The 27882-nt window shown below is 41.5% G+C and overlaps 1 protein-coding gene across 5 annotated transcripts in view; it reads left to right on the forward strand.

The window, feature by feature from the left end:
- LOC104586096 (transcription initiation factor TFIID subunit 1) overlaps positions 1–27882 on the forward strand; it is a 102350-nt gene that overhangs the window by 14588 nt on the left and 59880 nt on the right. For all 5 annotated transcript variants that reach the window (XM_088896519.1, XM_010243221.3, XM_088896522.1 and 2 more), the window contains exon 6: positions 196–450. In XM_088896519.1, coding sequence (XP_088752645.1) covers positions 196–450 — 255 coding nt within the window. The remainder of the gene's footprint in view (positions 1–195; positions 451–27882) is intronic.

Genomic DNA, 27882 nt, shown 5'->3' on the forward strand with positions numbered 1-27882 from the left:
TTTGTCTCCTCTTTAGGATCTAAATTGTGGTAATTTTATACAATTCTCGCTCTCTTGTTCGATGGCAGTTCTGAACTTATGGTAATATTTGTGATGCTTTTCTGATAAGTAATATTTTATTTTATTATTTTATTTGTGATGCTCTTAAACATGTCTATACTGATTCAGTGTTGATTCATTTTTTTCTGCCAATAGATTATGATGAAAAAGCTGAAGATGCTGTTGATTACGAAGACATTGAGGAGGAATATGAGGGGCCTGAGATTCAAGCCACAACTGAGGAAGATCATTTGTTGCCTAAGAAGGACTATTTCTCGGCTGAAGTTTCTCTTGCTACTTTGGAGCATAAAGCTGTTGTTTTTGATGATGAAAATTATGATGAATATGAAGATATTGAAAAGGAAGAGGTGGTGGTGGATGAAAACTCTGAAGCCCACATTGTTTCACAAGGTTTTACCTGATAATCATTCTTATTATGTTTGTTGTATCCATGTAATTTAATTGTTGTTATTGCTTTTTATTATCACCAACCTTTTCTGAAATTAATAATTTGATCTGGTACTAGTTAATGGTTCACATTTGTCCCACTATAGTTTATTAATTGTCCAGATGTCTTTGGTGAATTATTAACAGAATTGGAAATTAAGTGCAGAATGAGCTTTCCTTGGTTTTCTTTTGAACCCCCTCTATTAAAAAAGAAGAAAAAAATGATGATTTGCTCCCTGGATATTGCACCGAGCTGATAGCTATAAAATTTGTCATAATGTCACAGTCAAGTTTCCTTCAACCCCCACTTGAGTGATCAATCCCCATAGTGCTGATCTTTTCTATGTTTGTGTTTCTTGAGTCTCATAAAAAATGTTGAAAATTAGAATGCCATATAGGATGACTGTGTTTACCATCATGATTAAGTGACATCTTTGCTCTATATAGTCAATGCAGCATTGTTTTCTCAATTTACCTTTAGTTGAGCTAAGTGGGAGGAAGAAAGTAGTATTCTTTGTTTGAGTGATGGTTATGCAAAGACTCTGATTTGTGGAAACACGTTGGGTGAAGAGAAGGAGGTTAGGCTTGATGAATTTCTTATTGTAGAGATTATTCAGCCCTCTTTAACTTGGGACAGGATGAGGAAGTGGTAAACAAGGATTTGATGTTGTGGGTGAACGTGATCAAGTGGTCTGGTTAGTCATGTAACCAATTGGAAAGTTGACTTCTTAATTGATTTGTTGGAAAGAAGTAATGCAATAATTCAAATGGGTTTAGAAGGATTGGATATATGAATCAAATTCTTTGGAGTGCTTCCTCGTTATTCTTGGAGGGTGGGGAGTGGGTCTGGCATTAGGTTTTGGAAGGATGATTGGTCTGGAGTGGGGAAGATTTTGAGATTTGTCCTAGGTGTACAGGTTGGTTCGGAAGGGAGTGCCTATTTCTGAATGTTATGAAGTCTCAAATGATTCTGTGGTGTGGACTCCAAATTTTAGAAGGCCTCTCCTCGACTTGGAGCTGGAGGAATGTTTGTATCTGCTGTCAAAATTGCAATTTATGAAAATCAATCCATCAGCTGGTGATATCAGACAGTGGAAGGAATGCAAGGATGGAAACTCTATTCTGATCAGAAATATGGTGGAAGCCGATCTAATTCAGGGAGTGTGGGGGAAGCCAGTGCTCTCAAGAGTGGAAGCCTTTGCCTAGCTGATAGCCAGGGGGTGCATTCTGATTCAGGACTGCCTAAAGAGTCGTGGATTTCAATTTCCAAGTAGATGTGCTGCTCTGTGCTTGTTTGGAGAGGAAGAGATTATGAATTTGTTCTACCATTGCAGCTTCATTTCCTCAATATGGTTCTTCTTCTTCTTCAAGCTGTTTAAAGTGGATAGGTGGTCAAATTCAGACCAGTCTAAAATGTTTAGCTGTTGGCCAAGAATTCAGGGTGGTTCTAAGGCCAAACTGATGTGGAATTGCATACCATTTGTGGTGTTCTATGAAGTTTGGAAGGAAAGGAATAGAAGAATTTTCGAGAATAAGAAGAAAAGTTTGGAAGAGGTAGTGGCTTGGATCAGCTCATCAGTGATTGGTTGGGTGGTGGTTCTGCCAGAATTTCAAGGATTAAAGAAAGAAGACTTTGGGGCAGATTTCTGGAGTTCTTTGAATTCTTAAACTTCTGGTTTTTTGTTGTATTTTTGCTTTAAATTTTCTCTGTTTTTTTTTTTTTTTGTTTCTCTTGATTTGGGGGTGACCTCTTGTCACCATTTTAAATTATGAAGTTGTTATTATCATCATATCATTATTAGTTAAGGTTCATTTACGGAATCATATATTCATATAGACAGTTTCCCTTAATTAGGTACTTGCAAAGGGGCAGAGAAATCCTTTGGTTCTGAGTTGGAGAAATGAACATACAGAACAAATAAAGAAAATAGAGAATTCTTGGGAAGTAACATATAGAGAGTGCTAGTGGAGGAGGAAGATGAAGAAAGGAAAGACTGGTGGTATCCCAATAGAAGTGTGGAGAATGTATGAGAGATGTAGACTTATTATGGCTAAGTAAAATTATTTAATAAAATAATGAAAACAAGAAAATGAATGGAGAAAGAGCACTATGGCACCTATATTTAAAAGCAGAGTGATATACAAAACTAAACTTATGAGTCACATTGACACTTTGGGAGAGAATATCTGAGCAAAGGTTACCACATGAAACAAGTATTTCAAAACACCCATTTGGGTTTATTTGAGGGAGATCAACCATGAAAGCCGTCTTTCTATCAGTGTTTTAAAAGGCGTGGGAGGCGTACACCTGGAGGCGCGCCTCCAGGCAAGGCGCTCCCAAAATGCCCTGAGGCGTATGGCAGAGGCACTGACACCTCTTAGGTGTTTGCCTCAGGTGCAAAAGGTGTACGCCTCTTGTGCTTTTTTCATGAGGCGTGCTAGAGGCGTATACCTCATGCGCCTCATGCACATCTTATATAAAATGACAGAAAAAAAAGAAAAAAGAAAAAAAAAGGAAAGGAAAGGAAAGGAAAAGAAAGGGAAGGGAAAGAATAAGAAAGAGAAGAAAAAAAGAGAAAAGGAAAGAAAAGATAAGGGGAAAGAAAGTGGTTTGTCCCCTGCCCCTTTGGCTGGGGGACTTCGCCCCCCCCCCCCCCCCCTCAACTACTGTTATGCATCTTTATTCTTCTTAATATAAAAGATTTTTATTAAAAATAAAGAAAAAAATGAAATCCCCCTTCCTCTTCATCCTCCTCCTAACCCCCCCTCCTCTTAAGGAGGCTTACGCCTCTTGCGTTCTGAACTACACCTCACACCTCTAGGTAGTGGAACGCCTCGCGTCATGCCTCCGTGCTTTAAAACATTGCTTTCTATTAAGATGATTGATAGAAGAGTTTAGAGAGAAGAAGAGAGATCTTAATATGGTTTTCATTGATCTAGAGAAGGCATATGATAGAGTCCTTATAGAGGTAATGCAGTAGGTTTTAGAAAAGAAAGGAGTCCCAAATAGGTGGGTGGACTCTATTAAGGATATGTATGATGATCCAAAAACCAATGTTAGAACACCTATGGGAGAGATGTCAGATTTTACATTAAGAATGGGTCACAGAGGTTTAGCACTTAGTCCTTATTTATTTGCGTTGGTGATAAATGAATTGACCAAACATATTCAAGAGGAGGTCCCATGGTGCCTGATGTTTGCTAATGACATAGTATTAATTGATGAAACTAGTGAAGGATTAAATGCAAAATTAGGTTTATGGACAACTGCACTAGAAAAAAGAGGTTATAGAATAAGTTTGACTAAACAAATATATGCAATGTAATTTAATAGTAATAGGAGCGTGAACTAGGATGTGCATAAGACTGCAGACCAAGAGATAACTCAATGTGACCCTATCTCCTCACATGTGCTTTCTGTGTAAGAACAATGATGAAACCGTCTTTTATATATTTTTATCCTGCCCTTTTGTACTTTTTTTTGGGGTGCAACTTTGTTCTCTCTTAGGGGCGGGTGGACTCCTCTGCAGGATGTGGTGGGTCTCTTTGATCCAAACTTCTTGAAACAACCTAAAAGGGTGAAGAATTTTGTGGAAAGCAGTGAGAGCCGCCATGTTATGGACTGTATGGGAAGAAAGGAATGGGAGGATCTTTAATGGAAAAAAAAATCAATCAGAAATTGAGGTCGTGGATTTGGTAAGAATTAAAGTTGCACATTGGGTGAAAACCATGGAGGACTTTCAAGGTTTCTCAACAAATGACATTTTGAGAACTTGGAAGGAAGTGGCTTCTGTAGAGATGTAGAGCTATAATTAGTGCTGCTATATTGCCGTTATTTTATTTATTGTGGTCCCCACTACTGCTGTTGGGTAGTTCCTACTTTATATTTGTTGTTAGGCTGCTGTTAGCAATGTTAGTTTTGTTAGTTATTTGCTTATGTAAGCAGTAGGGGCATTAATGTAATTGCCATCTATATTTTGATGTTATTATAAATAGCTGAGTGGGGTGGCAACTAAAGCCATCTCTCTTTCTCTCATCTTTCTCTTCTCTCTTCTTTTTTTCTTCTTCTCTAGTATTTTTTCCTCATTGAATTGCAACAAGAATTGGACTGATTACAGTCTTGATTTGCCAACTTGGTATAAGAGCCAATCTAGGGTTTCTCATGTGTGTCTAATCCAGCCGACCACATGAGAACTTCCTGGGGCTGGAAGCTTAGAAAGATCTATCCATCGGCTGATTCTTGGAGGTTACCAGAAGGGTTTAGCAGTTGTCCAAGGGCTTGTAGAGGCTTGGAGAGTGTTTGGTAATCAGGAAGAATCAGAGAAAGATCAAGATTAGGGTTCAGACTGAGATTGGAAATGGCAATCAGATTTTTTCTGGGTAAGTTTCTATCTTTCCTTGAGATCGGCACCAGTCAGAGATAGATAGGACCTATCTAGAAGGAGCGGCTGAGCTTTCCTTTATTTTCTCAGGGTTTTCTCTAGGGTTTCCTCTTAACCTTACGATCAGACCTGATTGTGACCTATTTAGAAGGTGCGACTGAGAATTGTTTCTGTTCTCTCAATGTTTTCTCTAGGCTTTTTCTTAACCCTATGATCAGACCTGACTATTAACACCTTTTGGATGATTCGTAAATCAGTTTCAGCATTCCAAAATGTTTTCTAAGTGATTTCTAGACTTGTTTCAGCTTCCAAGCTTGCTTTTCTTGGGTGAGAACCTTTTTTGGGGGAATCCCTTTGCTGAGAACTGGTTTCTCCTGATAAACCTATTACAAAAATGGCAGGAGCTGAGTTTAAGACTCAAGGGTAAGGTGTTTTGGGGGCTGGAAACATGGGAGAAAACAATTTTCAGATTACTACTGTTAAATTTGACGGTTCTAATTACTTGGAATGGTGTTAGTCAGCCATGATGGCGATTGGGGGCAGAGGGAAGTTAGGTTATGTGAATGGAGATGTAAAGAAACCAGCCAAGGAAGACCCTTCATATGCCAAATGGGTTCAAGAGAACTATTTGGTCATGATTTGGCTGTGTAACTCTATGCAGCCTCATATTAGCCGCAATTATTTGTGGGCAAAAACAGCTTAGGAGATTTGGGAAGTGATGAAGGAAACTTACTATTATCCACTCAATGTTGCTAGGGCCTATGAACTGAAACGTGAAGTAAATAATCTCAAACAAGGGGAGAAGCCAGTTTCAGTTTATTTCTCCACTCAGAAATCTTTATGGCATGAAATTGATCATCTGGAAATTATTGAGTGGGAAAGTTAGAAGGATGCGAAAACCTATAGAAAACAGGTTGAGACCAATAGGGTTTTTGAATTCCTAGTTAGTCTGAATTCAGAGTATGATATTGTGAGACAACAACTGCTCACAAGGGAGACTGTGACTTTATCTCAGGCCTATTCTCTAGTGTATAGTGAGGAAAGTAGGAGAAAGGTTATGTTACAGTTTTAGCCTATGGAATCAGCCCTAGCAGCCGTGAAACCAAAATTTGGGGGTGACAAGGAAAGGGACATAATGGAGGAGGATAAGAAGGATTTAGTTTGTGACTATTGTAAGAAGCCGAAGCATACCAAGGACACTTGTTGGAAGTTATATCAACATTTAATGCCAACAAAGCTTAGAAATAAAAAGGGGAATGCCAATGTGGCTATTACTACTGATGGTGCATCCTCTTCCAACACAAGAGCCACATCCCTAGACACTTTAGCTACTGTCCGAGCTGCTCTGACTCAGTTAGAAAGTGAAGTTGGTACTTCAGCCCCCTTATCTCATCCACTAGTTACATCTGCTACTCCTACTTTGGCATTTGCTCATTTAGGTACACGGGCATTAGTAAGCATATCATGCTTTAGGTCCAGGTAACAATGGACCTTGTTGGGTCATAAGATTCAGGGGCATCCGACCACATTTTTTTTTTTTTGATCAATAACAATTTCATTAATTCACCAAAGAGGTTACATAAGGAAGACAAACACACTTATCTTCCAAGTATAATCAAGAAAACAAAAGAATATTTAGAGACAAAAATTACAACTTAGCCCAAAACATTGAATCCCTTTTTGCCCCTTGTTTAGCTAAATCATCAGCTAGAGAATTGGCTGATCTTTTGACCCAACACATTTTAACTTCCATCTCCCGCACCAGCCACACAAATTTCCTCCTCTGATTATTGTACCTCCATAAACCATTGCTGTCTGCATTCAGCCTCCCTATCACCACCTCTGAATCCCCTTCAATTAAGAGTTTTTTGATGTTCATCTCCTTGGCTTTCTGGACTCTTTCCATAACTGCAAAGATCTCAGCTCTAAGGGAGTCACCCACTACAATTGGCCTGAGAACAAGGCAAAAATGACCCCATTATCATCCCTAAAGACACCCCCAATCCCTGATTGTCCAGGGTTCCCCCTACTACTCCCATCAAAATTTAATTTCATGAACCCAGCAGGTGGAGGTGTCCAAGACACTCATTATTGACTTGGTCTGTGTGCACTTTTCTATTTCACCCCACTTCCTCAACATGTCATCCACTGTGTAACCTACGAATAGTTCCAAAGATTTCAGCCACTGTACAGCCCTGAAATGAATGATAGCCTTTAGTTCTTCCACCCCTCTCTCAGCCGCTGAGAATATCCTGAAGTTTCTTTCTTCCCATATTGTCCAACATACTGCAGCCCTCAAACCTCTCCACATAGTCCTTCCCCTTTTCCTACGCCACCTGAAGACAGAAGGGGAAAAAAGGCCTTATAGATCTGATGGAGGGTTCCATCTACACCCAAAGAGGGAAAAATCCCATTCCCAAATTGACCTCGCAAAATGGCAAGACACTAGTATTAGGTCGTTTCTTTTGGAGTAGATCACTAGTGTTGAATCTTTCCAAATAGGCTTCCCAACAAAAACTACCAACCCTAGGAGGGATTGCTCTGCACCAAACCTCATCAACAGGGAAAGGGGGGTTACAGGACTGGTGGACTGGCTTAGGACTTTGAAAAAGGAAGCACAAGAAAAGAAGCTAGTGGGGGTAGGGGTCCAAATTCTAGAGTCTGCCCTTGTGGGGTCTAAGACAACATTATCAAGAAGTTCAAGAAGGCTTGAAATATTAGCAAAGTCTGAATCCCTCAAGGCCCTTCTGAGACCCAAATTCCACCCAAGCCCAGAATTGGAAGAGGACGGGGTAATGAAGGATGAAACTAGCTCATTTTTAAGATCAGATAGAGCATACAAAGAAGGAAACTGATCCTTTAGAGGGGCATTCCCCACCCAAGTTCCCAGAATTTTATGGAGTTATCGGAATTCAGATCATACCTGATATTGGGGTAGAATATTGGAAGTAGACCGTGAATGGCTTTCCAGGGAGAAAAGCTTGTGGTCCTAGCTTTGATTCCAGCATCCCAACCATTGTGCTCCAGCCCATGTATATTTGCCACTATTCTAGCCCATAGCTTCTCCTTCTCCAAGGGGAACCTCCACAACCACTTCCCTAGAAGAGCCATATTCCTTCTCCTAACATTCTCGAGCCCCAAACCACCACAAGTTTTACTCCTGGACACTACCTCCCAACTGACTCTAGGATCCCTCTTCTCCTCTCCCGGCTCCCACAAGAAGTCTCTCATCAACTTCTCCAACCTGTTAGATACCTTCACTGGGATTTTGAACATAGACAGGAAGTAGATGGGTAAATTAGCAAGCATGGCCTTAATTAGTGCAACTCTTCCACCAAGAGAGAGGTAATTCTTTTTCCAAGAGACCAATCTTTTTTCAAACCTTTCCACCACCGGGTTCCAAAAGCTCTCCCTCGTAGGGTTGTCACCTAATAAGCATAAGTAATTCAATGGCCACCCTGACACTTCACACCCCAACACTTCTGCACTTTCCCTGATCTCTCCCTCCTCCATATTCACCCCTGCTACACAACTTTTCCCAAAGTTCACCTTCAAGTTAGACATTTGCTCAAACAGTTGTATCACCAACTTCAAGTTCCTGATAAAGCTCACTTTGCCACCTTCACAGATTAGAATCGTGTCATCAGCAAACTGTAAGTGAGTGAGGGGGGTTTCCATCCTCCCGACTCTCCAACCTCTAATGAGACCCCTCGAGTCCGCTCTGTGAATCAATTTCCCCAGGACCTCCGCAATTAGTATGAACAAGAAAGGAGAGAGAGGGTCTCCTTGTCTTATACCCCTACTGGCTGGAAAGAACTCTACCACTGTCCCATTCACTAGCACTGAATAATGACAATTCCGGACACAACCCATGATCCAATTGCACCATCTACCACCAAACCCAAATTTGATCAAAACTTTCCTCAAGAATTCCCTATCCACCAAGTCATAAGCCTTTTCCAAGTCCAACTTACAGACCACTCCCTTCGTTTTAGCCTTTTTAAAGTTCTCCACACTCTCATTAGCAATTATGATTTGATTAGTGATTTGTCTTCCACTCACAAAAGCTCCTTGTTTTGTGTGATGATGTCTAGCAAAACCTCCTTCAATCTCAATGACAACACCTTAGCAATGATCTTGTACAGGCTATTAACCAAGCTAATTGGTCTAAAGTTCTTCGGGTGGGAGGCATCTTTCTTTTTTGGAATCAGAGCTATAAATGTAGAGTTCACACCCGGATTGATAATTCCTCTTCTGAAAAATTCCTCTAACACCAACAAAAGATCATCTTTCAAAATATCCCAACAGTCTTGATAAAAAGCCATTGTGAACCCATCCGGCCCTGGAGCTTTTGTTCTATCCATAGAAAACACAACCTCCTTAATCTCTTCCAAATCAAATCTTCTTTCCAACCTTCTCCTGTTCTCCACCCCTACATCTGGCCAATCCAAACCTTCTACCCACACCCTTCTACTTACCGGCCTTCTTAGAATGGATTTAAAGTGCTCCACACAAGTTCTGACTATCTCCTCTTGTTGTGTTAACTCAACTCCTACTACCAATTTGGAGATAAAGTTCCTCATTCTCTTTCCATCCGCCAAAGAGTGAAAATACCTAGTGTTTCTATCTCCCTCCTGCAACCATTTACACCGAGATTTTTGCCTCCAGCTTATTTCCTCCTTATGCAGGCAATCCTTTAACTGTCTTCTCAAGCCTCTCCTGAGTTGGTCCAACAACGCTTTCTTTTTTTCTTCTAACCTCCCAAACTCCAAAAGATTCCACTGCTTGACCTTTGCTTTCACAAATTGTAGTTTCTTATGGAATCTTATCCCCTCCCAATCCACCATTGGGTTACAGTCATATCACCACTCCCTTACTTTATTGGTAAACCCAGGGTGGAGTAACCACATGTTTTCAAATCTAAATGGGGCGGGTCCTCCACTCCTTTCCTCCTTACAAATCACTATGGGCCAATGGTCCGAGGTCACCCTTGGGAGAGCTCTCGAAGTCAAATTTGCCCAATGTTCTTCCCAATCAAAAGAGAACAGGAATCTAGCCAACTTAGAGCAGATGGGACTAGATTGGAGATTTGACCATGTAAATGTTTTGTGGGCTAAAGGAATCTCTTTAAGCTTCAAAGGCATCCACAAACTTGTTAAACTTTTGCATGCTTTTTGTCACCCTCTGATTAATCTTATTGGTTTCCTCCGAGTATCTAATCACATTAAAGTCCCCACCCACACACCATGGCCCATCCCACAGTCCTCTAACATCAGCCAATTCCTCCCACAACTCCTTTCTCTCTCTGTAGTCATTTGGTCCATATACATTTGTGAGCACCCATACATAACCATCCTCTTGCTGCTTAAACTTCATGGAAACCGAATACTTCCCAATCAGCTCCTCCAGGCCTTCAACCGCATCCCTCTTCCACATTGTTACAACCCCCCCCCCCCCCCCCCCCCCCCTGAAGCACCCCACGAAGGAGCTACCACTTAGCTAATCTCCCTGGCTTTCCAAACACTCCTCGCCCAACTATTATTAAACTCCATTCTCTTGGACTCCTGTAACAGAACAATATCTGGGTCATAGCTCCTTATCACCTCTTTTATTGTTGCTCTTTTTTTTGCACTCCTATTCCCCTCACGTTCCAACTAAGTATCTTCATTTCCACTTCTTTCTTGACTCCCTCTCTACCTACCCACTACTTTCCCCCTTTTCTAAAACACCTCCCAGGCTCTGCACTCAGGTTACGTCTATCAACCTTCACTAAAACACCTCCCAGGCTTCAGCTAAACACACCCATCTTGAGCTTCGACTTCATTGCAGATTGGGCTCTAGTTTTGAACCTGTATCAGACCTCCATCTACCACAACTGCTTTGAAGCTTAGTTCTTGGTTGCCTACATCAAGCACGGCTTTCGTCTCCGCAAAAGGGAACAACATTGCTTCATTCCTAGCACCTAACTCTCCTGCAACTGTACTCAGAACCTTCTTCCAATTTGTCACCCCTTTATCATTCACTAACACCATTCTTTTCTTCCATTCCTCCTTCCCCACTCCTACCAATATTCTTCGATGAATAGAAGAGCAACCAACCACCATTTCAGGACTCAAATGGCCTTGCACTTCTACACTCCCTGAGGTACCAATCGATGTTGCCTCCTCCTGAGTTTTTTGACTCTGGTCTTCAAGCTTTTGGCCAGTTGCCTTCCCTCCATCCACTCCCTTCTCTTCCGAAGCTACAAGGTAAGACTGCAGCACTTGCACAAAAGCCATACACCCTTTCTGCAATCTCTCTTTCAGCACACAAAGCATTTGTTTCCCATTTGTTCCAAGAAACTCCACCACAGAGCCGAACCACCCCTTCTTGTTTCTATTCAGTTCTGTTACATATCTCTTGCCTGGAACTGACATGGAGTTTTTCCAACCATTCACCTTACCAGATTTGATAGCCCCCTTTCATCCATGCTATAACCTCCTTTGTCACCAACACTGTCACCCTGTTATTCTCTCTGGTTTTCAGTACAACTTTGCCTTTGGTCCTTTCCTCTTCGAACTTGAACGTCTTAGCTTCGATCGACACCTCAAACCTCCATCTTCCTTCTGCTCTGAAACCTCTCTCGCCCTCTATCTTCCCCAGCTCAACATTCATTACCTTTCCCTGCGTTTTTCTCCAAACCAAACATAACCTAAAGGATTTGCTTCTTTTTCTTGTGAAACATTTCCAGAATGGAGTTTAACTGGTGCATCCGACCACATGGCAGGTTTATCTTCTCTGTTTACTACTTATTGCTTATCCTCTGGTAGAGATAGAGTATCCATTGCTGATGGATCCCTTGTTCCCATCTTTGGGAAGGGAAACATTAGATTATTGGATGCTGACCCCTTGTCCTCAGTTTTGCATGTTCCTAAACTTAGTACCAATCTGTTGTTAGTTAGTAGCATCACTAAAAATCAAAACTGTTCAGTGACCTTTTTCCATGATCGATGTGTTTTTTAGGATTTGGAGACAAGGTGATTGGGATTGGCTGTGAGGTGAGTGGAATCTACCTGATTGGAGGGTGTCTGCATGGGGAAGATAAAGAAGTTGGAAGGTCTCTTGTTTGCGGTTTGTGAGTCGGGTTATGCTCTGGCATAATCGGTTGGGCCATCTGTCTTTTAGGTCTTTAAGGAGTTTGTTTGAGTTAGTCCAGATGTCTAGTTTAAAATGTGAAAGTTGTGAACTTGCAAAGCATTGTAGAATAACCTATTCTTTGAGCAATAAAAGAAGTACTATTCCTTTTGAAATTGTGCATACTGATGTTTGGGGACCATATCATATCACTGCTATGGGGGGATGCCGATACTTTCTGTTGTTTGTTGATGACTATACTCGTTTTTCTTGGATTTATCTTATGCACTCTCGAAATGAGGTCCCTACTCTGACTCAGAACTTCCATCAAATGCTCCTGACCCTGTTCGAAGTCAAAATCAAAGTTTTCAGATCAGATAATGCCAAAGAGTATTTTGCAAAACCCTTGGCTTTATATTTTCTTGACCATGAGGTCATTCATTAGAGCACTTGTCCCTGTACTCCTCAACAAAATGGAGTTGTTGAGAGGAAGAATAGGCATATATTGGAGGTAGCTAGAAGCATTATGCTAAACTCTAATATTCCTATACGTTTTTGGGGGGATGCTATCCATACAACCGTGTACCTCATCAACCGGGTTCTTTCACGGGTCCTAGATATGAAAATTCCATTCAGCCTCTTATATCCCAATAAGGACTTGTTCACTATTCCCCTTAAAACCTTTGGTTGTACTTGTTTTGTTCAGATTCTTGGGCCTCATCGTTTTAAGTTTGACCCTAAAGCTTCCAAATACATATTTCTTGGGTATGCACAAAATCAAAAGGGATATTGTTGCTATGAACCTACTTTTGGTAAACGGTTTGTTTCTATGGATGTGACCTTCTTTGAGGATGTTTCCTACTATCATAGAGTTTCTTCTCAGGGGGAGAGTAGTGAGATGGGTTCACCCACATAAGAAATTCCTTGACCTGTCCCAATCACTGAAGGGGAGTGTAATGGGGAGGGTTGTCATAAGTGTAGGAAGTTGAGGGTGTTTCATAGGCGGTGGAGATAGGTTGATTTCAGTCCTCAGCAGTCTAGGCCAACTCCAGTTTCCTCTGCGGCTCCAGATCTAGGTACCGCAGCTCCCTCACATCCTACTACTGATGAGATACCTCCCATCATTGAGTCTAATGAGATGCCTCCCATTACTGAACCTTCACCTCCTTTGGACGATCTTGATCTTCCAATTGCTGTCTGTAAAGGGAAATGCCATTGTACTTCATTTACAACACATTGTATTTCTTAGTTTCTGACTTATTGATCATTTGCCTCCATCCTATAAGTCCTTTTTGGCATCTATCTCTGCTATTCCCATTCCTAGGATAGTGTAAGAAGCCTTGTCAATACCTGAGTGGAAGGATGCCATGAAAGTTGAAATGGATGCCCTTCACAAAAGCAATACATGTTAATTAGTTGATCGGCCAAAAGGGAAGAAACCGGTTGGGTGTTTACAATGAAACATAATGCTGATGGCTCTGTTGAGAGGTATAAGGCCAGATTAGTTGCAAAGGAGTTTACATAGACTTATGGCATAGACTACTTGGAGACTTATGCCCCGGTAACCAAGATGAACATTAAAGTTTTATTGTCTATTGAAGTAAATTTCTCATGGCCGTTGTTCAAAATGGATGTTAAAAATGCCTTCCTCAATAGTGATATGCAAGAGGAGGTATACATGGAGTTACCTCCTGGATTCTACAGTATAGAAGCAGGGAAGAAGGTCTGCCGGTTGAATAAAGCCTTTTATGGACTGGAACAGTCACCAAGAGCATGGTTTGATAGATTTAGACTAGCTCTTGGAAAATTTGGCTATGCCCAAGCCCAATCAGATCACACTCTTTTCATTAAGAAAACAAACTCCTCCTTGACTCTACTTTCTATTTATGTGGATGATATTGTGGTGACAAGGAGTGATACCCATGTGATTGACTCTCTTAAACAATTACTTCACTAAGAATTTGAGGTCAAAGACTTGGGAGAACTACGTTATTTCTTGGGTATTGAAGTAGCACGCTCCAAACATGGGATTTTTGTCTCCCAAAGGAAGTATGTTCTTGATCTTCTGGAGGAAATTGGAAAGCTAGGTGTTAAACCAATTGACACACCCATTGAACAAAACCACAAGATTAGAACAGAAGGTGGAGAGCCCCTTGAAGACAAGGTTATGTTTCAGAGGTTGGTTGGGAAATTACTTCATCTTTGTCTCATCCGACCAGACATTTCTTATGCAGTCAGTGTAGTTAGCCAGTACATGCATTCCTCCAAAACCACTCACCTTCTTGTAGTTGAGAGGATCCTTGCTTACCTTTAATTCAGCTTTTCCAAATTATTAATAAAATACACTGTTATTGATAAAAAAAAGACAATGTTACAAGAATTTATTTACTGTATCAGGATTACTTCACTCTCCATTAGGGAGATAAAAATGTGGAAGAATATTATGTTGTTTTGAAGAGGCTAAGGAATGAATTGATTGTTTATCAGCTCCTCTCTACAGATTTTTTTGATAGATAGCCTCTCTCTACAGATTTGAAGGTGCAACAAAGGAAAAAAGAACATTTGGATGTTGCTAGATTTCTATCAGGGCTTAGGTCTGAGTTTAAGCTAGTGAGAGCTCAGATTTTAGGAAGCAATGACCTTCCTTATCTTTTAGAGTGGTGTTTTCTCTCATTGGGAGAGCATCCACCCCACATAGTGAGTACACTACTATGTTGAGAAATTGGCCTTAGAAGTTACTAGAGGTGGTGTTGGTGGTGGTAGTTGAGGCTTTTGTGCAAGAGGTACAATTAGAGGTATTAGTTGTGATTTTAAGGGTGGTCGTAGTATTGGGAGAGAAGGAAGAGGTAGTGGTAGGAGGTCATGCAATCAATTTTTGTTATGACTTGCATGACCCACCTTCTTCTTGGGCTAACCATGCCATGGGAGATGATACTAGGAACAGTGTTCCTATTGATGAATCACCTGTTACTGGAGTGGGTAAGGATGAGGAGTTGGTCAACATTACCCATGGTTCTGAAAACCGGACCAGACTAGATGGTTAGATCGATTGACCCGAGATCCAATCATGGCTCCAGGTCTGGTTTTGGACCCTAAAATTGTTTGACTGGACTTTGAACCAGACAGTTGGATTGTTTGATCTGGGAACCGGTGGCCAAAACGGTTCCGTTTCTAGTCTGGTTTTTAAAACCATGCCATTACCTGCAAAGAGTATGAAAGACTTCGTCTATCTTCTTCTAGGACTACTGCTACCCTTGCCAACTCGTGTACAAATTGTCTTGCTTCCGGTTCTAAATCTACACTTGGATAATTGACTTTGGAGCTTCAAATCATATGATTGGAACTTCAGACTTGTTTATGTCTTTGTCCTTGTTGGAATAGCTTAGTTTATCATTGTATTTATTTTGTTTAGTTTATGGTTTGCCTGCTCTGTTAAAACAATTTTTTTATCATTGTTTATTTACTGTAAGTACTGTAGGGGCATAAGGGTCTTTTCCCATCCTTTTAAGGTCACCCTATATAAAATAAAATAAGCTGATGCCGCCAGACAGATTTGAACTCTTCAAACACTTCCTCTTCTCTTCTCCCTTCTCTATTCTTTTCTTCTTCCCTTTTCTCCTCTTTTTCTCTGCTTATATGGTATCAGAGTCGTTCTACTGGGTTTGAGAGCAGATCGAACAAGTTTCTTCCTCTTTATCTTGCTGTCTTCTCCAGACTGAGATCAGAGAAGTGGACCTATGTATGGTACAAGTTTAGACCCAACAGTCTTGTTTCATAGGGTTTTTCTTGGTGAGCCTTTTTAGACCCAATGTACTGCGGCAACAGAAAAAAAAAGGGCAAAGTGCTTATGGAGGGCAACAAGAGCAGCTGTAGTTTGGACCATATGGGAAGAAAGAAATCAAAGGATTTTCTCCGAGAAGAGCAGATCTAAAGGAGAGGTAATTGAAACTGTTAAAATCAGATCTGCACACTGGGTAAAGACATAAGACATCTTCAAAGATGTTTCAACAAATGATGTAATAAGAAAATGGAAGGAGGAGGTACAAATGGAAATGCATAAAGAAAGAACCAAGGTGGATTGGAAACCACCAGAGCCAAGTAAATTGAAGTTGAACTTTGATGGCAGCTCCTTTGGAAACCCGGGGAGGGCTAGAATAGGGGGAGTTTTCAGAAATCATCTCGGAGATGTGGCTTTACTCTCATGACCAATTGGGTATGGAAACTCGATTCAGGCAGAGACAATGGCACTCTTACAAGGTTTGACAGTGCATCTAGAAGCTAGACAATTGGAAGTAGAAGGGGACTCACTGTTAGTCATTTCTTGGGCTAAGCAAGTGAGTTCAGCACCATGGAAATACAGACTTGCATTCAGGGAGATTGAACTATTGGCCAAGAAATTTAACTCTACATTTGGGTGGACCAAAAGGACAGCAAATGGACTAGCAGACACTCTGTTAAAACAGGGAGTTGATAGGCCTTCTCTTTTTTGGGAAAACTGTAGCTGAATGCGTTAAAATAGAGGACGGATGGTCTTTGTATTCTGGGGACTTTCTATATTGTTTTGCTCTAGAAAGTACTTGTAATCTGTTCTTAAATTAATAAAATTATCTTTCACTGATAAAAAAAAGACTGCTGAATGTTGTCAGAGGGATTGTGAGGTTCAGGCCTCTTTTCTATGGAACGTGTAATCCTGTACCTGAGAATGGGATACCCGTAGGTCACGAATGACCTGTTTTTTCCTTGTTTTGGTATGACTACACTGTTTTATGATCTCTCTTGGTAGTTGGTGTGTTTAGATGATATGGAAAATTGGTGGACTGTCTGTTAAACCTGTGCAGCGCCGAAATCAACCTAAATTTTTTTTTTGGAGAATTGGAGCTGGTCTGTGTTTAGATTGTGTCCAGACTGGAGTTGGTGCATGTGGACTGCATCTCTGGTATTTTCCTAGGACCATTTTTTGGTGTTAGGAGGGATCTTAAGGTGTGTGTTGAAACTGAATAGTGATTTGAATCATGTCCTCTGAGAATTCTGCAACTTATGGGGTTTCTGGAGGACAAAACAGAATGAATGGGGAGCTGGATATGAGTTTCCCCATGGCTGTAATTCCCTTTGATGGATTAAATTACCTTGAATGGTCTAGGGGAATTAAACTCTACATTACAACCAGGGGAAAATAGGGTATATTAATGGTAAAGTGGAGGAACCAAAGACTGGAAGTGCTGAACATGGTAGGTGGAACTAAGAGAATAGTTTGGTGATGTCGTGGCTCTTGGTTTCCATGCTGCCACAAGTAAGGAAGATATTTATGTGGGCTGAAACTTGTGAAATATGAGAACAAGCAAAATCTACCTATTCAGAGCAAAGGCACTATGCAAAGATATACCAACTGCAAGCTGAATCCTCCACTTGCAAGCAAGGGGAAAGAAGTCTCTCAGTATATTACTCAAATTTGACATCAATCTTGAAGGAGCTAGATGATTATCAAAATGTGAATTGAAATGTGATGAAGATCCAAAGGCATACAACTCACTTGTTTCCTAGCAGTGAGTATTTGCTTTCCTTTTGGGGCTGAACCCTACATATGAGTCTATTAGGGTACAAATCTTGGGAAGTAAGGACTTACCTTCAGTTCGGGAAGTTTATGCATTAGTTCAGTTTGAAGAAAGTAGAAGTGATGAACTGTGTAGAGGGGGAGCTGGTTGCATTGGTAGTCTGAGGATGTACAAGTGCAAATGGAGGCTCTTTTAAGGAGGGTGATTTGCAAAAGAGGGTGGACAACAAAGACGAACTTTGGTGCACTTAGTGTCAAAAGTTCAGGTACAATAGAGACACATGTTGGGACCTCCATGGGAAGCCTAAGTGGGCTCAGGAATTGAGTAAGAAATCAACATTTGATCAAAGTAAGAAGCCAACTCAGCAAAACCAGAAGAAATATAACTCAACAAATGTGGCATCTCAAGAGACTAGTCCCATGGTACCTCAAGAGCATCACTCTGGTTCTGATCCCAGGGAAGAGATTATCAAGTCCTTTCATGACCACTTGGAATAATATGGTAGGACACTTCGCCAGATGGATTCTAGCCTTATTCCTACCTCCTTTGCGATTACATTAGGTAACTTTGCCACTGGCTTCCATGTGCCATCCCATACATCTAATTCCCCTTGGATAATTGACTTTGGAGCCTCAAATCACATGACTAGTAAGTTAACTTTATTTCAGGCATATAACCTTCTCTATGGGAGAGATAAGGTGAGATTGGATAATGTGTCATTTTCCACCATAGTTGGTCAAGTAACCATCTCCGTTCCTTTTGGTCTTACATTGTATGTTCCAAATTTACTTTACATTAGCAATGTAGTGCTGATCACTTGGTGTTTAGCAGGAGCACTTCATTAGTGAAGATTGTTCCAGCTGTGTATGTTGATGATATTGTCCTCACAAGTAGTGTTGCACAGGGAATTATTGAATTAAAGCACTTCTTGCAGCAACATTTTCAAATTAAAGGATCAAGGCTCCTTAAATTATTTTTTTAGGTATTGAAGTTGCATGCTCAAAGTAGGGAATTTCCCTATCACAATTGAAGTATGTCCTAATATTTCCTTCAATGTGTGTGTGTGTTGAGTCAGTTTATCCATACATGCCTGAGCAAAAGAAGGCAAAATCTACTAGAAAACAGTGCTACCTGTAGTTAAGTGGGGAGTTTGGGAGGAAAGAAACACACTTATTTGATAACAAGATCAATTCACTTGAAGAGTTAATCTCAGATATTTCCTTTCTCTTTAATCTCTAGGCTGCTAATTCGGAGTTGTTTCAAGGCCTCTCAGTCAATGACGTTAATAGAAATTCAAACAATTCTGCTCCTTCCAAACTTCCCTGAAAGCATCCAGAGATAGCCTGTACTATTTAATGGAGGAGGGATGACTTCCAAACTTCCTCAAACCGCTCCGGTTCGCTCGCTTCACTCGCTCACTGAAGCTCCGATAACCCCCTATTTGCTAATGTTATTCATTCATTCATTGCAATAAAATATCTTCTTAAAAGGCAATGAAAGCTATAAAATCATTATTTTTATGTGAGAAATAAGAATTCCAGGCCCTAACATAGATTTGTTTGGGCTTGCCTCGAGGGGCGTGGTACAAAGGTGACTCATAGAATCGAGAATGCAATATGTTTTACATCACATTAGCTACTTGAAGCAATGCAATTAAGGAAAAAAAGAGATTGTGGGTTGCTTGAAAATGCTTTATATGTTTGCTTTTATTTTTAAATTTTCATTTGAATACACTTTACATGTTATGTTTATGTATTTTAACTTTAGATAATAGGTTTTTTAAAACATTTATTTTAAAATTTAAGTTTATCCTTTTCATTAACATTATGTTTAATATTTTTTGATTTTTTAAAATTTTTTTGGCATTTTTTTTTGAATTTTTTGACTTATTATGTAATTTTGCGCCTTGCTTAAAAAGGTGTGCGCCTTGCTTAAAAAGGTGTGCGCCTCACCTTGCGCCTCAGGTGAAAATTGGCCCTTGCGCTTTTCTTGCGCCTTGCGCTTTTAAAACACTGGGTCTACTACATGCTATTGTACCTTTTTTTGTGGGTGTGAATAAACCCTAGTTGATTCTAGGTCAAAGTAGTGAAGAAGGAAGAAGAAGGAAGAAGAAAGAAAAGAGAAAGAAGAAGAAGAGTATTCGGCCAGACTAGAAGAGAGAATGTGAAAAATCACTCTCCTAGCCGACCCACTTGAATTTTATTCATAAAACTTAGAGTTACAAGATAGACAGTTTTGTCCCTCATATAAGATGGGACACATAACTTAAACTCATATACAATAGACCTTTCACTTTCAAGAAGATAAACTAGAATGACCAAAATACCCCTGACTCGAGCATTCTAACAGTCCCTCTCAAGTTGGAGAGTATATATCATATAGTCCCAACTTGTTACAAATGTAATTTATTCTTCCCCGAGACAATCCCTTTGTGAAGAGATCTGCCCACTGATTTCCTGAGCTCACATGAGATGTAGTTATTACCCCACTTATCACTTTCTCTCTCACAAAGTGACAATCCACCTCAATATGTTTAGTTCTTTCATGGAAGACGGGATTGGATGAGATGTGAACAACAACTTGGTTATCACAGTATAGTTTCATAGGTTTGTCAATTGAGAACCCCATCTCCTGTAGTAAGTTCTTCAGCCATACTAGTTCACATGTGGTATGGGCCATAGCCCTGTACTCTGCTTCTGCACTACTTCTTGCCACCACTGTTTGCTTCTTTCTCTTCCAAGTTACAAGATTGCCACCCAGGAAGGTACAATACCCTGTGGTTGACCTCCTGTCTGATATAGAGCCAGCCCAGTCAGCATCTATGTACCCTACTATCTCAAGAGTTCCCCCCTTTTGGTATAACAAACCACGACCTGGAGCACCCTTTAGATACCTAACAATTCTCAGAACAGCTTCGCAGTGAGGAATCCGGGGATGTTGCATAAACAGACTCACCACACTCACAACAAATGATATATCTGGTCAGGTAATGGTCAGATAGTTCAACTTTCCCACCAACCTTTTGTATCTTCCAGGATCATCAAACTCTTCACCTACATCCACACTTAACTTGGCATTGAGTTCCATAGGAGTATCTGCTGGTTTAGCACCTAACAACCCTGTTTCTTCAAGTAGATCAAGAACATATTTTCTTTGACATAGGTTGATCCCTTGTTTTGACCTCGCAACCTCAATTCCTAGGAAATACTTTAGCTTCCCCAGATCTTTCGTATTGAAGTGGTCCTGTAGGAATTTTTTCAGCCTGTCAATGCCATTGCTGTCACTTCCAGTTATGACAATATCATCCACATACACGACTAGCAAGATTTTCCCATCCTTTGAGTTATAGCTGAACACAGAATGATCAACCTGTCAATGCCATTGCTGTCACTTCACTGAACATGCCAAACCATGCACGTGGAGATTGTTTCAGTCCATAGATTGCCTTTTTGAGCCTGCACACCTTACCAGCCTCCCCCTGAGCAACAAACCCTGGTGGTTGCTCAATATACATCTCATCAACAAGATCACCATGTAAGAAGGCATTTTTGATGTCAAGTTATACGAGAGGCCAATCATACATAGCAGCTAATGAGATCAACACCCGAACTGAACCAATTTTAGCCACAGGAGAGAATGTCTCCATATAGTCCACACCATATAACTGAGAATAGCCCTTGGCCACTAACCGTGCCTTCAATCGCTCCACACTGCCATCAGGAAGATGTTTCACTGTATAGACCCATTTACACCCAATAGTGTGCTTACCAGGAGGAAGGGTGGTGAGTTCCCATGTGTGATTATGTTGTAGAGCAGAGAGTTCTTCTTCCATGTTTGCCGCCACCCCAGGGAGGTAAGGGCTTCCTGTACAGTCTTGGGAATGGGAACCGATGAGAGGAATGATATAAACTTGCAATGAGAAGCAGAAAGGTGAGCATTTGAAACATAGTCTGAAATGGGATGAGAAGTACAAGTACGTTTACCTTTCCGCAAAGCAATTGGAAGATCAAGATCTGAGGGAGAAGGAACAGTAGCAGGTTCTGTCGACAGGTGCTGAAGTGGAGGAGGGGCCGAAGCACTTCTGCGGGTATACACTTGAGTAATTGGCGGCCTCTCTGTAGTAACAGGCATATGATGTGCATCTGTAGTAGGAATGGGAGCTACGGGGAGAGGGTCCATAACCGGTACAGGAAGAGGAACCACAGAGGGAGAAGAAGAGACCCCGACATCTGAGAAAAATGGAATTGAGTCAAAGAAGGTGACATCAGAGCACACAAACGATTTATGAAATTTTGGGTTATAACACTTATACCCTTTTTGAGTCCTCGAGTAGCCAAGAAAAATACATTTCGTAGCTCGAGTATCTAGCTTGTCTACTCCAGGCCCCAAGTGTTGAACAAAACAAACACAGCCAAAGACTCTTGGGGTGAGAGGAAATGGAGACAAAGTGGGAAACAACACGGAGAAAGGGGATTGGCTTCCACGGATTGACATGGGCATCCGATTTATCAAAAAACAGGATGTTAGAACAGCATCACTCCAAAAATGCTTTGGGACATGCATATTGATCATCAAGGACCGAGCAGTTTCAAGAAGATGCCTATTTTTCCGTTCAGCTACACCGTTTTGTTGCGGGGTGTAGGCACAAGAAGTTTGATGAATTATTCCATGATGTTCTAGGTATTGCTGAAATGGTGAAGAGATGTATTATTTGGCTTTATCGGAGCGAAGTATTTTCATATGAACACCAAATTGAGTGCATATTTCAGCATGAAATTTCTGAAAAATAGAGAACAATTCACTACGGTCTTTCATAAGATAGATCCATGTCATCCTTGAAAAGTCATCAACAAAGATTACAAAGTACTTAAACCCATTGTATGACAATTTTAACTGGACCCCATACATCAGAATGAACTAAAGCAAAACGACTCGAGACACGACTATCAATTCTTGGACTAAATGAGACTCGATGATGTTTTCCCAACTGACATGACTCACAATCTAACGATGAAAGATGACTCAAAGAAGGAACTAGCAGGTTCAAAGCCTTGAGAGAGGGATGACCGAGTCTGTAGTGCCATTGGAGAGGAGTAAGAGACGACTGAAAAGCCACTGGGGGGCCACCACCATCAAGGTAATACAAACCACCTGCTTCATGCCCTCCACCAATCTTCTTCCCCGTCTTGAGATCCTGAAACACACAAGAAGGATAGAAGGTTACAGAACAATTTAGAGACTTGGTTAATCTGCTAACAGACATAAGGTTAAACGGGAACTTAGGAACATATAAAACAGATGCTAAAGACAAGGAGGAGAAATCAACATCACCAACACCACAAATAGGAGATGTAGATCCATTAGCAATAGTAACTGACTGAGATGTGGAGGAGCGAGAAAGGGAAGGAAATACATCAAGAGTCCCAGACATATGGTCCGTGGCTCCGGAATCAATGATCCAGGGTGAGGCTTTGGAAGCTAAGCAAGTCATACCTGAATGGGCAAGTGTAGCTGTGTTTTGCTGAGATGTTTGAAGGAATTGCTCATATACTGCCCGTGGTACACTCACCATTTTTTGCCCGGAAGCACAAGTGGGTGTGGATGGGGTTGAGGCAGTTTGTTGGCTTTCAATTATTGTGCTACTACTCTTAGATGTAGCATGGTTAGCCCAAGTGTTGGATGGACCACGCAAATCATAGCAGGAATTAACTGTGTGCCCCTCTAAGCCACAATGTGTACATTTTCTCTGAGCATTACTCCTTCCTCTTCCACGGCCTCCCCCAGACTCTCGGCCTCCAGTTCGGCCACTAGCCCGGTTTAACATGTGTCCACCACGGTTGCTTGGAGGGCCACTGCTGCCACCACCACTTCTACTTCCACGGCCACTCCTTTTAGTCACTACCAAACCAGATCTATCAGAGAAGGAAGAATGTTCCACCGGCTCAATGGATGTCCTTTTAAGACGGGCAAAAACTTCTTCAAGTGAAGGGAGAGCTGATCCCCCCAATATCTGTGCTCTGACAGGCTCATACTCAGCCTTCAAGCCCACAAGAAACCTAGTCACATCAAGCTGTTCACATTGCTTTTGTTGGATTTGGACATCTGATGTTAGAGGGTGATACACATTTAGCTCATTGCGGATGTTCCCCAAACTTGCATAATACTCCTCTAAGCTTTGACTTCCTTGCTTCAAATTGAAGTACTCTTGGTGTAACTGATATACCCTAGTTGTGTTGTTTTGTCCAGAGTACAACTTTTTAGCATGATCCCAGATCTCTTTGGATGTATCTAGGAACATGAAGTTCACACTAATCTTTGGTTCCATGCTGTTCCAAAGCCATGTCATTATCTGTGCATCATCTTGTTCCCAATCACTGAACCCAGGGGAATTAGAGGAAGGTTTCTCCTCCCAATCACTGAAGAAAGCATGATGCTGTTTTTGTTGTCATTCCCATCTACAGAAGAAGCCATCTCAATTATTTCACCTTCAAATATGCTACACAACCTCACACTCTTTCACAAGGCTTATCTCACTTATAACACCACCAACCCCAGCTTCTTTAAATACACATTACACACCACACACTAAGGCTGAAATCACTCAGTCTTCACATCAAACACCTGAGCTGCACACTGCAGAACCATTCACCATCAACACACTATGACTGAAATCACTCAGTCTTCACATCAAACACTTGGGCTGCACACTGCAGAACCGATTACACACAAGGTCTAGGACACAACCACCACCACCACCAATCACCACGACACAACCTCCACCAATCTACTGCTGTTGTGAACTTCAGGAATCGACAACTCTTCTTTCAGCATACATATGAAGAGAAATGCAGAGGAACACGACTGAAATGCATATCAGTCACACCGAGCATCACCACAACCAACTTTTGAAGCAAAAAGAAAACATTCACAGTCCCTTATTTGGACAAACAACAATAGTGTTCATACCTGTCCACATTCAGCCCTCTTCGATACTTGTTAGTGGTGTTAGTGAAGGGGTATTTCAGTCTTTGTACTTGTTGAGAATGCTGATGTGTACTGTTATGTTAGTTCGAGTGCCTCTTACTTAAAGAAGGGCACTCAAGTCTTTTTCAATAAGTCAATAATATAATAATAGGTCTGGCCGAATCAAGGGATTAACTTTTTTCCCTAATTCGAACCAGCCTTTCTCTCTTTTCTCTCTTCTCTCTTTTCTTCTTTCCTCTCCTACTTCTTGCTGTCTACTTTACTCTACAGTCAACGAACAAGACAGAATTCTATGGCAGGTCAAACTTCAACATGGTATCAGAACTAGGTTCACTAAATCAGACTTGCTAGAATTCTGCCTTCTGCGCATTCGAATTAGGGTTTCACTTGGGGTTCTCAGTTGTGAGTTGGAGACTGGGAAAAGGGCTGAAAAGGAGTGATCGCCCTCTTCCCTAGGAGGTCTCTATGCCTCCGATTGTGTCGTTGGTGATTGGTTGCTGTGGTTTCTAAGCCCTAGTTAGGGCTGGTACGTGTGGTGCAGTGGTGTCTCAGCCCTTCGTATGGTTGGCCTTCAGGCGATGAGGTAAAGTTTTTTTATATATTTTTTTTTGTTATGGAATACATGAGAGGTGTAGTACAGTTCGCATGATGGGTTCTCAGATTGCAGTATGCTAGGGTTTATGCTAGGGTTTATTCTGGTTTGTGTGTGATTCGAATGGCAATAGTGTCTACTTAATGGTGAAGCTTCCTATAGTTGTGGATTAATGTTGGTGGTGTTACAAGTGTGGTTTTCAGCTTTTGATATCGCTGAAATCAGTGTGTAGACCTCGGTGAGTAGGGGTTGTGGTGTTGTAGTTTTCAACATTTAATACTGCTGAAATCAGTGTACAGACTTCGGTGAGTAGGGTTTGTGGTGTTGCAGTTCTCAGCTGTTGAAATCAGTGTGCAGATTTCGATGAAGTGTCTGTGTGTAGTGTGCAGTGTGTAGTGCTCCTAATTCAGTGCTCAGAATTAAGGGAGTTCGGCAATGGCAGATAACAGTGATAGTAAACCTAGTGTCATGATATCTACTGACTACCTGAATGTCCAAATGACCTCCATTAAACTGAATGGAGAGAATTATGTCCCTTGGGCCAAGTCTGTAGAGGTTTTTCTGAAGGCGAAGAAGAAAGTGAAGCATATAAGAGAGGAGAAACCCCCCGCTAATTCTCAGGAGTATGAAGACTGGGAACAGGAAGATGCACAGATCATTACATGGTTGTGGAACAGTATGGAACCCAAAATCAGTGTGAACTTCATGTTTCTTGACACAGCCAAAGAGGTGTGGGATCATGCCAAGAAACTGTATTCAGGTCAGGATAATACCACTAGGGTATATCAACTGTATCAGGATTACTTCAATCTGCAACAGGGAAATCAGAGCCTTGAGGAGTACTATGCCAATGTGAGGAATATCCGTAATGAGTTAAATGTCTATCATCCTCTCACTTCAGATGTCAAAGTTCAACAGCAACAGCGAGAGCAGCTTGATGTAACACGGTTTCTGGTGGGGCTGAAGTCTGAGTATGAACCAGTACGAGCCCAGATACTAGGGGGATCTGCTCTTCCATCTTTAGAGGAGGTGTTTGCTCGTCTTCGGAGGGCTTCCATTGGATCTATGGACTCCAATGTCTCCGATAAATCAGCATTTGCAGTGTCAAGAGGCCGAGGTGGCAGAAGTGGGACTCGAGGAACCCAGCCTGGCAGGAGTGGTAGTGGTGGATCTACACACATCCGTGGTGGTGGTCGTACTGGAGGCAGAGATTCAGGGGGAGCTCGTGGTAGAGGACGTGGCTCGGGTCCACGGAAGTGTACTCACTGTGGTTTGGATGGACATACCATTAACTACTGCTATGACTTACATGGTCCTCCCTCGACGTGGGCCAACCATGCCATGACTAGTGACACCAGTTTCAGCCCTACACAGGAGAAACGGTCAGCTGACCCGATGCCTTCTACTCCCTCAGATGGTCCAGGCAAGGAGATGGTGAGTGTTCCTCGTGATGAGTATGAGAGGTTTGTTCAATCCAAGTCGCAGCAGAACACAGCTTCCTTTGCACACTCAGGTATGGCTTGTTTGGCATCCACTCCCAACCCCTGGATTATTGACTCTGGAGCCTCCGATCACATGACGGGAACTCCAGGTGTGTTTTCATCTCTCACTCATTGCTCAACATCACAATCTGTTACCCTTGCTAATGGCTCCACGTCATCTATCTGTGGTGTTGGTAATGTTGACCTAGACCCTGTATCCCTATCCTCTGTTTTATATGTACCTAAGCTTCCATTTAATCTTATGTCTGTTAGTAAGCTGACCAAGTCACTTAAGTGCTCCATCACTTTTTACCCTTCTATGTGTGTTTTTCAGGATCTCAAGACGGGGATGAAGATTGGTGGAGGGCATGAAGCCGGTGGACTGTATTATCTTGATGGTGGTGGACGAACGTCAACGGCTCTTCAGTCATCCATTTCTCCTCTCCAGTGGCACTGTAGATTTGGTCATCCTTCGCTGAAAGTGTTGCAGTCCTTAGTCCCTTCATTGAGTCAACTTTCTGTTTTAGATTGTGAGTCTTGTCAATTTGGGAAACACCATCGTGTTCCCTTTCGTTCTAGGGTCGATAACCGTGTGTCGAGTCTTTTTTCTTTAATTCATTCAGATGTTTGGGGTCCTTATAAAGTGATGTCATATAATGGATACCGATATTTTGTTATTTTTGTTGATGACTGTTCAAGAATGACGTGGCTCTATTTAATGAAAGAAAGAAGTGAATTATTTTCCATCTTCCAGAAATTTTATGCTGAGATCCGCAATCAATTTGGTGTTCACATCAAAATTTTCCGTTCTGATAATGGTCGTGAATACTTGTCCTCATCTTTTCGAGAATACTTGGACCACCATGGGATTATACACCAAACTTCATGTACCTATACTCCGCAACAAAATGGGGTTGCTGAGAGAAAGAACCGCCATCTTGTAGAAACGGCACGCTCCCTCATGCACCACATGAATGTTCCCAAAACTTTTTGGAGCGATGCAATGCTCACCTCTTGTTTCTTAATTAATCGGATGCCCACGTCTATCCTTGATGGTCGTTCTCCTTTTAGTGTCTTATTCCCCAACATGTCTCCGTTTCCGCTTTCTCCTCGGGTATTTGGGTGTGTCTGCTTCGTTCATAATCTGAGTCCCGGGACTGACAAGTTAGATGCACGTTCCCTGAAGTGTATCTTCCTTGGTTATTCCCGAACTCAGAAAGGGTACAAGTGTTATCATCCTAGTTCTCGTCGTTCCTTGGTATGTGCTGATGTTACATTCTTTGAGTCTACTC

The sequence above is a fragment of the Nelumbo nucifera genome, chromosome 1 (genome assembly GCF_055504915.1).
Source record: "Nelumbo nucifera cultivar China Antique chromosome 1, China Antique-T2T, whole genome shotgun sequence".
Classification (NCBI taxonomy): domain Eukaryota; kingdom Viridiplantae; phylum Streptophyta; class Magnoliopsida; order Proteales; family Nelumbonaceae; genus Nelumbo; species Nelumbo nucifera.